The sequence below is a fragment of the Thermobia domestica genome, chromosome 15, assembly GCF_964235325.1.
Source record: "Thermobia domestica chromosome 15, izTheDome1.hap1.1, whole genome shotgun sequence".
NCBI classification, from domain to species: domain Eukaryota; kingdom Metazoa; phylum Arthropoda; class Insecta; order Zygentoma; family Lepismatidae; genus Thermobia; species Thermobia domestica.
The window spans coordinates 6627168-6639780 of record NC_137468.1 but is presented as its reverse complement, the minus strand read 5'-3'; the positions used below and the strand labels follow the sequence as shown (position 1 = coordinate 6639780).

Genomic DNA, 12613 nt, shown 5'->3' with positions numbered 1-12613 from the left:
GTCCACATAAATGGCCGGTTCTGTTCTTCGTAACTTTGAACAAAACACAAGAACAAGAAAAACAATTTCTGAAGAAAACTTTCTTGTTTACAAACTTTTCCAGTTAAGACTTTGAAAGCGTTCCTACGTTTCTTCCATTCTGACTACAGGACCTGCCCACCTGAGCTTCCTAGACTCGATGAGCCTAACAATGTTTGGTAAACGGTATAAAATATGCAGTTCTTCATTATGAAGTTTCCGCCATTCCCCATACTCGTTCCTCTTCAGTCCCCGAATATTTGTTTCAGGATTTTATTCTCAAATATTTTCAGTCTGCGTTCTTCCCTCAAAGTAAGCGACCATGTTTCGCAACCATATAGCATAACAGGCATGATTATCGTTTTATACAGCGTGGCCCAAAAGTAGGTATACAGTACCGTACTGTTCAGTTCACTGTATTTTATATCACTTATTACCTTGAGCTCAGAACAGCCGATGTAAATAAACCAATAAACTAGAATGTTATACTTGAGCAATGCAAGACTGTATACTTACTTTTGGACCAGCCTGTATATTTTAAGCTTCAAATTCCTCGACAGAATTCGCGACGACAATGTTAATTCCAATAGAGCAAAACGATAAAGAAAAGTGAGAAAAGATTTCTTGATATGGATTCAGTATCTCCTCTCTCTCTCTCTCTTTTAATCTCTATTAAAACCGCCAATATGACTGAATCCACTGCTACTTACGGTTTCAATAGTTGATCGTCGTAGAGCAAAACTGGTAGCAGATACCGAAAAGCAGTCTCTATACGAATTTAGTGTACCAAAAGCAGGCCAATCTCGCCTCTAATTCCTATACTGTAACCAGAAGGGAAATTTTACAATTTCTGGTTTAAGTATTGCCTCTTTTATGGAAGAACGGTAAGATATGATGAGGAAATTTGGATTCAGCATGACAAGGCAGATGCTATCTCAGTCTTTAACCCTCTAAAGAAACCGGATGTACTAGAATGTTACAACTTCCGCTTTCAATATTCATCCCTATAAGGCAAAAGTGATAATAGACAGCGATAAACTGTTTCTTTGGAACTAATTTAGTGTAGCAAGAATAGTTCAATATTGGCTTTAATACCTTTTATTCAAAACGGGAGATTAAGCAATCTGTCGCTTTTATTTTTAACTCTTTAGTGGACAATGTTGCTCTCAAGTAACATCGCATTCTACAGCGTTATCCGCACGAATTATAACTTCAGTGATCATTTAATTGGCATTATTGCTTTCATACAATATTCATATACATAATTTGTGGGTCGCTTCTTTAGATACTTCTAATCTTCGTCAACAGAGGACAGTCAAATTTAGTATTGTAAAAGCTTTATCTCCTACGTTTCGCGAAAGTTCTTTCTTTCTTTCTTTACTTATTTATTTATTGGTTTATGGTTTCCTGCTCTGTAGGAAAATATTTCAACAAAACTGTTGGTCATTACTAAGAGTATTCTTATAACATTTTACCATAATAGAGAAATGCTGTTCAGTAGCTACATATACGACCTATTTTGTGGCAATGTTGCTTTGAAATAAACACCCTGAATTATGTTACCAAAGTACAAAAATACTTTAAAAATTACAAAATTATTATCAGGAAGACATGGTTCAACCATAAAAGCAAACTAAATATTTTAATGGTAATGCTATCAATGCTTGACCATTAAAGGGTTAATACAAATTTTCATACAGCGAAAGCACGAAAAGATAGTAGGGATTAAGAATATATATATGAAATGAAATCTTTAATAAGTCTTAATGTCCCACGATTATGCCGGCTAGACTAAAGAAGACGGGGATGATGGGAAATGAATGAAATGGTGTGATGAAGAAAGTGGAAGGAAACTGGAGAACCCAGAGAAAACCCACGCACACGATGTTTGGCCACCACAAAGCTCACTTGGCGCGAACTGGGATCGAATCAAGGACCTCATGCACGAGAAGTGAACGCTCTACCACTAAACCACTGTAGTCCATAGATATATATTCAGTATCTCAAGAGTAGTTTTCATCCGCCTGTTGAAACCGAAACTGGGAAACCGCATTGCATGGAGTTCTTGGTTCGACCCAAGCTCGTGCCAAGTGGGCTTTGTGGTGGACAAAAACAAAGTGTACGGATTTTCTCTGAACTCTCCCGTTTCCTCCCAGTTCGTACACTCCATCACTTCATTCGCTATCAACATCATCGTCTTTCTTAGTCTCGGAGCATAAACGTGGGCGTTAAACTTAACGAAACTGGTAAATTTGTCACTATTGGGGAAAATATTGGACCAACACCCATAGTTTGAAAGTCTATCGTAGTTTTTGAATACAAAACTAAATTGTTTATTATTTTTTTTTATTACTGTCTGGTGTATTGCTTAACCAGTCAAGCCATAGATTCTTATCGGTAAAGCTATTAGAATATTATATATATATATATATATATATATATATATATATATATATATATATATATATATATATATACAGAGTGTTGATTAATTCGTGTGTCAATTTCATTTGTTCACTGTGCAAAAGTGGTATGAGGTAAAGCCGTGGAATTTAGTATAACTTTAGACGAAGAACGTAAGTTTTGTTTCGCCATAGAAGCATGTCACTTGTACTGAAGGTTGAAAAGATATAGGGTCAAAGATCAAATTTCGATTTTTTCCTTATGGGATTCCAATGTTAAATTCTGAAAGAGCCTGAAAAAAAACGTAAATCCAAGTGTTAACAAAGAAAAAGCTGTATGGTATGATTCTACGCCGCAAGCTGATCAAATATGCGTCAATTAAGTGTCATGGTCAGAGGTCTCGGTCAGATCAGGGTCACAGGCCACCTTGAGAACCCATTTGACATGATGAGGTTCGGACATTGCGTTCTTTTCAGTGTATTCAAGTTGGTTCTCAAGATGACCTGTGACCTTGATCTGACCGAGACCTCTGACCATGACACTTAATTGACGCATATTTGGTCAGCTTGAGACATAGAATCATACCATACAGCTTTTTCTTTGTTATCACTTCGATTTACGTTTTTTCAGGCTCTTTCAGAATGTAACATTGGAATTCCATAAGGAAAAAATCGAAATTTGATCTTTGACCCTATATCTCTTCAACCTTCAGTACAAGTGACATGCTTCTATGCCGAAACAAAACTTATGTCCTTCGTCTAAAGTTACACCAAATTCCACGGCTTTACCTCATACCACTTTTGCACAGTGAACAAATGAAATTGACACACGAATTAATCAACACTCTGTATATATATAAATATATATATAAATATATATATATATATATATATATATATATATAATCCTATAATTCCTGTCAGAAGAATAGAAATGGTAAGATAGTGCCCATTGATTGTCAATCTTTTGTTTAAAAGAGACAAAAACTGAAACTGAAAACAAATAGAAGTAACGTTAAAGTTTTATTGAATACAATTTTTTTAAAAAAGCTCCAAAATATGTGACATTTATATCTCACTGTTGCACGGAAACGGATTTGATCCCAACTGTCCAGTTTCCATTATTGTTGGTAACGCAATAGCAACAACTATTTATCCAAGTTTTTCCTTTTTTTTTTTTTTTTTTCAGTTTTAAAATCTATGGATTGCTTTTTAGAAACTTTTCCGAGTTTCCTATTCAATACGTTTTGAAAACATATTTATTATCATATAGCTGAAGCTCATAAAATGTGCCATTTCAGAATCAGGTCACACCAAACACAATATTAATGTCTTCTCTCTCTCTCTCTCTCTCTTTTGTTATTTTTTTAAGTTTTTTTTTTCTAGAGCAAGGTTTATTTATAACTGTGAATACAGGGTTTTAGTTTTTACTCTGTTCCCCGTGTCGAGCATTGTTGTATTCGCTGCGAGTGTAGATCAATACGCCATTCTCTTTTCTAGTAGTCACGAACGGTTTGTGGTCTGAATTCACCCTCCTCCAACGGAGGCATTCAAAACTTCAAGAGCCCTTCCTTGCTTTGCATCACGAAATAATTTAACATCCGTGTTCTTTGCCTCATCTATTTTTATTTAATTTCGGATTTAGAGGCTTCCATTGCTGCCTCATGCACGAGGAATTCCGTGATATTTGTCTAGCGGGCCCGCAAGATTTAATCAACCGAGAATCTATCCGATCCCTGTAATCTCTGAAGAAATGTTTGTTCATTTAATATTTTCGATGAAACTGCTCAAGTAACTATACTGGTGAACAAAAACAAGGAAAAATGGGAAGGATGCTGAAGAGAACGATTCCAATATTCATCTCAGGATTAAGAAAACAATCATATAGGATAGACGGTTGATTGATTGGAATTTAACGGTTCCTTACAGTGTTGCCATATCTCAAGATTTAAAAGTAGCGAGGTTGTGCTCGAAAAGCAGCGTATTTTAACTATTTGTAGCTCAAAAGATTTTTTTTCGCAGCTATACAGTTTTACTATCGATATAATGGAAACACCTGAAGTTGGAAATAACTCAGATGGCTGGGTTGGCAACGGTCAGACGACGACCACAGTTTCGGACTGTTGTCGGTAGTGTGTTAGGGCAAACTCCATATTCAATAGAACTGCAGTTAATCAATAGATCAACAATGCATACTGAACTGGGCAGACGGCGATAGTATAAAATAAACTACCTCTTTGATTTTCAAGGAGACATGTTTGCTAAAGTCAGTTTTGTGGGCTCTGAAATACTCTTTACAACGTTTACAGCAAGTTTCTTTAATTGTTATTCCTCACTCAATTAGTTTACTAAATTTGTTATCTGGAAGCCACGGATTTTGGAAGTTTTTTTATTGTAATTCCATTTACTCATTATGTTAATATGGATGATTATAATTAAATTTCCGATGTTCACGTTTACACAGGTTCACAACTATTAGGCCTAGGTATTAACTAGTGGTGGCCACAAAAACCGGTTATCTGCTTTCTCCAAAACAGGTTCGGTTTTTCACCGGATTCGGTTTCGGTTTTCAAAACCGGTTCTGGTTTTCTTTTCAAAATTTGTTCTATTTCTGACCAGAATAGTGTTTCATTGTTCTCCGGAAACCAAATCCATTTCCACACAAATAGTTTCATATGGTTTCCAAAAGTTTTCACCGAAACCAGTTTCGGTGAAAACCGAACCGGTTTTTGGAAAAACCGAGACCGGTTTCGGTGAAAAAACGAACCGGTTTGGGAGAAAACCAAAATGTATGTTTTTCTAGAAACAGGTTTTGCCCATCCCTAGTATTAACCGATACAGCAACGCGGTCACTAATACTGCAACAGCTCAAACTCAACAAAAGTCTACTGTCGTCACATCTAGAAATTAAAAAGTACTAAAACAAGAATTAAACTAATATAGAACTTGTTAGTTTTAATAAAGCTATTGTTCATTGCGAATGCAATACTCTATAAAACAAAACTTTTATTGTATTATATAAAACTAATTATTTGTGACTGCATATGTGAAAATGCAGTCACAGCTGCAGGAGTTACAGCTTGCAGATAATTAAAAAGTAGCCGAAAAAGTAGCGTGTTGCTTAATTTGAAATTTTCGTAGCGAGGGCACTTAAAAGTCGTCCCATTCGCTATTTGTAGTCCAATCTCGGAACATTTATTCCTTAAGAGGCCATATCACGGCGAAATTAAAATACCGGTAATTTTACAGTAATTATGTGATATCTTCAAATAGATAAAATATAATCGAAAAGTGGAACAAGAGCGCCCTAGATAATAACATTTTACATGAGATACCGTTATCACGACTCACCTATCTGCTTTCGATTTCGAGCCATTTAGAAAATCGGAATTTATTTTCGCGTTTCCAAATGGTTAGAAACGGAAAGCTACTAGGTGACTCGTGATAATGGCACCTCATGCAAAATAATATTGTCTAGGGCGCTCTTGTTTCATATTTCAATTTTTTTTTTCTATTTGAAGATATCACATAATTACTGTAAAATTAGTGGTATTTTTATTTCGCCGTGATATGGCCTCAACTTATCCAAATCACACGAGGACATCGGGCTCCTCCACGCTGACGAAATGTATATCAGCTATATGATCACGAAAGAGAGGATAAGAACGTTCCTCTAAATCCATGTATTTTGTTTACGACTAGAGCCTATTTCAACTGTGCCCTCGAAAAATATGTGAAACGTACTTCGGCCTCACCTCTGCCGCCTTCTTACGGTCGAAAATCTTCCCTTTGCTTTGGAAAAAGAGGCGAACGGACCTCGGCTGTGTTGCCAATTTGTCATTCGGTTGTTTGGTCTTGTAGGCTAACAAGACAGTGCACAGCAAAGCTCGTGAAATAATTCAATGCGGCAACCTTGTTCGCATCCAATTACTGAAAGATCTCGGCCAAAGCGTCTTATCCCTCCTTTTTCGAGAAAGATACGGGAAAACGCACAGCGACAGCAGTACCAGCAAGGACACAGTTCAAATAGAAACGCGCTACCACTCTCCTATGATACACGATAAGCACCCTAATTCTCATTGACGTGTCCTTCCTTTTCCCTCACAAAACATCTGCTCCTCCAACTACCTCACAAAATATAACCGAACAACCTCCCCATCAATCCACCCCAAGATACAGTTGAGTTGATTTTGAGTTTAACGTCAGCAGTGAGGCTATATGAGACGGGATCTACTGATTAACGTGGAATCCAAACCACACAAGCTCCCGCCGGGAATCGAACGTCACCGGATCCCCCACGTCAAAGGCTTATACGCTAATCACTTAGCCACATAGGAGCTCACTCCAAGATACAGTTACTCTTGCATAATTTATACACATTTTACACCAAATTTGTGACATCTATTGAAGTCCTAGTCATTGTATGTTCATACAAGAAACACAAACAGTATAACAAGAAACAAGGTACGTAGTGAAGAGTGAACGAGAACAGAAAAATGCTTACCTGCATCTCTACCCTGATAACAGTCTCCTGGCGCCTGTTTGACATCGAAAGGAAGAGGAGTTTTGGCGTCTTCAGCAATGCAGTGCATGAACAGTCCCTGTCGCCAGCCTTCAGCCATCAACCAATCTGTGCTCGCCAACGCCATTATCATCAGAATTATCACGATTAGGCCGCAGATGAAGGCAATCACCTACAGAGAGATTAAAAAATAGCTTCAGCGTCTCTTATACCAAAAAATGAACATTAAAAAGTCTAAATTAAGGTATTTTATTAAACTAGTGCCTCAAGATCTGTCAAAAAATGAATTGGAATCTTTGAGTTTTACGTCCCACGGTTATGCCGGGTAGGCTAAAGGAGACGGTGATGATGAGAAATGAATGAAATGGTGGAATAAAGAAAGTGGGAAAAAACGCGAGAACCAAGGAAAACCTCCCCACACGGTGTCTGTCCACCACAAAGCCCACTTGGCGCGAGTTGGATCGAACCAGGAACCCCAGGCACCAGAAGTGAACGATCTACCATTGAGCTACCGCGCCCCCCTCAAGATGTCAAACAATGTTCTCTCTGTTAAGTAAAAGGTTTAGGTCAAATTCGCTGAAATTAAAATACTATTCCCTACATGGTATACTCTTTGAGGTTTTGAATTCTGGTCAAAGCAATCGTTTTAAAAGGCTGTCACATGGGAGTTACATTAAAATGTGCGAAGATTATACAGTTTTTCCGACCGTCCCAGAACACAAATATGTTTCAATTGTCTTCTTTTCTTTTTCTTTTTTCTGGCAATGTTGTTCAAGTTATATGAGTTAAAACTTGATAGTAAAGATTACTTAAAAGTTGTATAATCTTTAATAAAAAATAAATAAAAGATTAGTCTGTTCTTTTAAACCAACATATACAATAGTATTATTAAACAAAACCAACAACAAAAGTTCCTTCCCTTAGTTTTATTACACCATTAGGATTGTGATCAGACCTCGAATATACAATAGGGCTCTAAACCCATTATACAGAAAAATATATTGGGGTCCTTTTCCCACGTTTATGCCGGTTAGGCTAAAGGAGACGGTGATGATGAGTAATGAATGAAATGGTGGAATGAAGAAAGTGGAAGGAAACGGGAGAATCCCGAGGAAACCCACGCACACGGTGTTTGTCCACCACAAAGTTCACTTGGCGGGGGCTGACAACGAACCCGGGACCCCAAGCACCAGAGGTGAACCGTTCTACCACTAAGCCACCGCGGCCCCAAAAAATTGTATTTGGCTCCGGGTTCTATTCCCAGATATAGTGCATATGGTTCAGGTCTTATATTAAGCTGTTAAGTTTATACAGATACAGTACGGGATGTACGACTGCTGTGTAAATACATGTAACAAGGATAAGGATTCCAAACAAGTACTGGGAAGAAACAAACTGTAGGCCTATTTTATGGACTTCTGAACATACTGTTTGAAAAAACAATCAAACCTTTATTTATTTATTTGAGTATTACGTCCCGTAGTTGATTCCTTGAGATTAAAAATATGATGATAAAATAAGTAGAATCACGTACACCACGTTAACGAGTTTGGTTTGATCCAAATTCCTTAACAAGCTAAATTTTACCAAGCCTGAGCACAAATATAACATTTTTACCTCAAATTAAATTAAATAAACTTTAAGATGAATAAATATTTAAAAATAGTGTCGAGCAGAAAGTCGTTTACTTTTATTTTAACGTTGTATTCCGCGAACTGATTAATATTTTGTATCCTGAGCATTATACTACCCCGCAGATCAACAGCATTGCGGGTTGCCTATTACGAGAGAATGTTACCCATAACTATTACCATATGAATGAACGGGGAAACGACTTTTGATTATCCATTCAATTGGATGGATCATCTTAATCAACGAATTCCATTTTTAACTTTTGATCCTCTACATCCTTGACAAAACTGATGGTGATACAGCATGTAGTTCTTAAGCATTTTCCTACCGAACGAACACACGGACAGACAGTAAATATATAAAATCGTAAATATTTTGGTAAACCGAACTACATACCATTACAAACAAGGAAAGATCAATACAAAACACTTATACCCTAAGCGGGATTAGAACCCACTACAGACAGGTACATCAGACCGTTTGACCATGCCTTGCTAAGTTAAAATAATTCACAAAAGATCGAGTAAGATGCCTATAACTGTTTTAGCTGGTATTTCTTTTCATTAGAAAATAATTCGTAACAGAACGAGTTCGATTTCTTTTTGCCAGTATTTTCGTTCATAAGGAAATAACTCACGTAAAAAAAAAGTAGGCTCTCTGGTATTACTTCCTTACAAAGAGTACGATGTTAGGATTTAGACTTTTGGGCTTTCGGCATCTAAGGCCCGTCATGTTTGAGGGATGACGTCCCTCGGCGAGCACACTATCCAGGGAAACGGAATTGAGGAAGCGGCCTGAGACCTATAAGTTAGGTACCACCCCAGCATTTGTCTGGTGTGAATGAGGAAAACCCAGGAAAATCTCATTCAGGGTGGCTGGCCTGAAAAAGAGTTTTTTCGACCGAGTGCCCCCACCGGGAATCGAACCCGGGACAGCTCGCACCGAAGGCGAGAGCGTTAACAACTACGCTACGCGGGGCCACAAGAGTAGAATGTGTATACTTCATTTAGCTGGAATTTTTCATTAGAGAGAGAGAGAGAGAGAGAGAGAGAGAGAGAGTAGAATGGGTATTCTTGATTTAGCTGGTACTTATCTCAATAAGGAAAAGGTTCAAAGAAGAACGAGTAGAATACGTATGTCTGTTTTAGCAGATATTTCCTTTCACAAAACAGAATATTGATCTCAATTACAAAGCCTCTCAATAGCAAATTAGTCTGTTACAAGTACATATAAATATCGTATATCACAGGGAGGTTATATTTTAAAATTTTAATTTGAGAATCCAACATAATTAGAGGAAAACTCCCATCACAGAAGAAAAAATATGAAGAGGGTCTTCAAGGATCAATGGCGCTTTCCTTGCTAACTACCACTCAGAAACACGGTAGCGATTAATTGCGTGTGTTGGTTCCCTCCCTCTTTCTCTTTCTGTAGAAAAGATATTAAACCATCTCGGAGCGATACGAAATGTCAGACGCAGCCTAACCTTCCCGTCTTCTGATTGCGGTTTTCCCTTATTACAAATGGTCTGGCTGTGAATTTTCCATATTCATGAGGAAATCACGAAGTGGAGAGGGTTGTTCTATTAAGCTACAACACACCACAGAACGGGTTTTTAAAATCTTCTAGAGAGGTCGAAGCTCAACAAACTCTCACACAGCCTACGCAATTAAGTCCTACAACATGACATGTGGCAGATCCTGCCATGCTGCAGAACAAAACAAAAAAAGAAATAACGCGAGATAAATAAGGTTACCGATATAAAGTTATTAATCATTTTTGGCTAATTGCGATTATGCGTTTACAATATGAAAATATTTCAGATATGTACCACTACGCCAAGTTTGATCCAGACCAGACAAGTTTGATTCAACTCGTACGTAGTAGCGACCTCCATCGTGGCTAAGCGGTTCGCGACGCGCCTTTCGTAAGAAAGACCTGGGTTCAATTCCCGGCGGGAGCTCATATGGTTTGGATTCTATGTTAAGTTCAAGGTCCACGTCTCATATAATTTCGCTGTTAAAATTAAACCAAGTCGTACAACAAAGGGGAGGGGGGATCTACACCGACGTAGGTAGTTTCATGTTTTTAAATAGTATACTCTACTATTGATTAACCCTTTTAAATTATGGCTTTTTAAAGGTAAACTACCTGAGCCTGCGCTCTCTACACAGCGCATCTTTTATATGAGCACGAATCACCTTGTTATTCCTCACTTCTTTACATGTCCCTTTGCAGACACACGTGAAAGACGTCTTGATAAAAATCGCCAAGAGATACCGTAAAGGGGATATTTTTTTCGATTCCTTTTTCAATATCTCGCACCGTTTGCAAGATTTGAGCCTACTCCCGTTGGAGTTTTTAATTAATGTATGATCAGTGTTTTCTTTTTTCTTGCATGCAGTACGTAATAAGAAAATACATAAACTAACTCTATGGCCTATGGAACCCAGAGGTTCAATGCCGCGTTCACAAAAGCTCTACACTGCCTTCTATCCTTAGCCAATTGGATTCAGTTTCTACTTCGTATTCCTATTTCTGCGAGATCCATCTTAATATTGTCCTCCCATCTGCGCCAAGGTCTTCCTAATGGTCGTTCTCCGGCTGGTCTCCCAGTTAAGATTTTGAAAGCGTTCATTCTTTCTTCCATCCTGCCTACATGACCTGCCCACGTGAGCCTCCTAGACTTGGTGATCCTAACAATGTTGGGTAAACCATGTAAATTATGTAGTTCCTCATTATGAAGTTTCCGCCACTCCCTATTCCCGTTTCTCTTAGGTCCGAATATTCGTCTCAGAATCTTGTTTTCAACTACTTTCAATCTATGTTCTTCCTTCCGAGTAAGCGACCATGTTTCGCAACCATACAGAACAACAGGCATGATTATCGTTTTATAGATTTTAAAATAAGCTAATACATTACACATACAATCAATTATAATGTCAGTGTTATGTGGTGTTCATTGAGCAAAACACTCCAAACAATAAAGATTCAACTTAGACTGGAGAAATGGTCATCCTTCGTTTTTCATTATAATTTGGCCATGGAACAAACGCCTGAGAGATATGCAACCCCTATATACAATTATGTTGTGTTGGAATGTATAATACGTAGGATATGATGCTTTAGTTTTTTTTTAATTTCAACACTTCCAGTGTACCCGTAAAAATGTAATAAAGAAATAATGACCATGTTTTTTTTTTTTTTAATATTGAGTTAGAACTGGACAATCTACACAAAATTTGCAATCCATCAGTGAAAACGTCATCTTTCTAGAGCCTGTAGTTTCCGAGAACTCACTGACGAAACGATTTGCCACAAACATATAAACGTCAAAAGCGAATAGTTAAAAAAAAAACCTCCAAAGATAGCAGCACAATCCATTTCCAATTATTTTGGAGAAGGCTTATTAAAATGCAAAGGCTTTGAACAATAATTTAAAAGGATAAACTTTATGCAAAAGATCTCTTTAAGTACTTTATAAGTACACATGCTTTAAAATATTTGTGTTTGTTATAAACGCGTATAGGTTGGAGCTCAGTCACCTTTGTTGTTATTGTAGCATTTTAATAGATAGATTATAGACTTTCAGTCGAGCAGCTACAGCATCATCCTTGTTTACCCTAGGATCATGGTCCGTACCTCATTCTGTTCAGAATAGAACAGCCTTTCAAACGGTACACTTCCCTATCATGTCCCTGAGGCGGGGAATTTTAAGGGAAATCGGGATTTTTCCTTAAAAAATATAAACTTTAATACCCTCTGGACCCCCCTGTGTTGTCGCAAAGATCTCAAAATCAACTGAAAAATACTAACGGGTGTACTAAATGTACGGGTCTCAGATGAAAAGATCATGAAAAAAGGGATTATTGTTAAAAAATATCTCTTCTTTTAAAACTTTTTGCCCCCTGAACTCTCCTGTTTTAACGCAGAGATCTGAAACAAATTTGAAAAATACTAAGGGATGCATTGAATGTGTGTGAATAATTTCAATTCTCTCTGTGCAAAAGTTAGCTCGCCAAAGACAATATCCTCACAA

The 12613-nt window shown here is 37.5% G+C and overlaps 1 protein-coding gene and 1 non-coding gene across 2 annotated transcripts in view; both read right to left on the bottom strand.

Moving 5' to 3' along the window:
• Positions 1-12613, bottom strand: part of LOC145672055 (transmembrane protein 47) — a 267446-nt gene that overhangs the window by 15536 nt on the left and 239297 nt on the right. The window contains exon 3 of the mRNA XM_081741271.1: positions 6925-7114. Coding sequence (XP_081597397.1) covers positions 6925-7114 — 190 coding nt within the window. The remainder of the gene's footprint in view (positions 1-6924; positions 7115-12613) is intronic.
• TRNAR-UCG (transfer RNA arginine (anticodon UCG)) lies at positions 9480-9553 on the bottom strand. The gene has a single exon. It is a non-coding gene; the product is annotated as a tRNA-Arg (tRNA).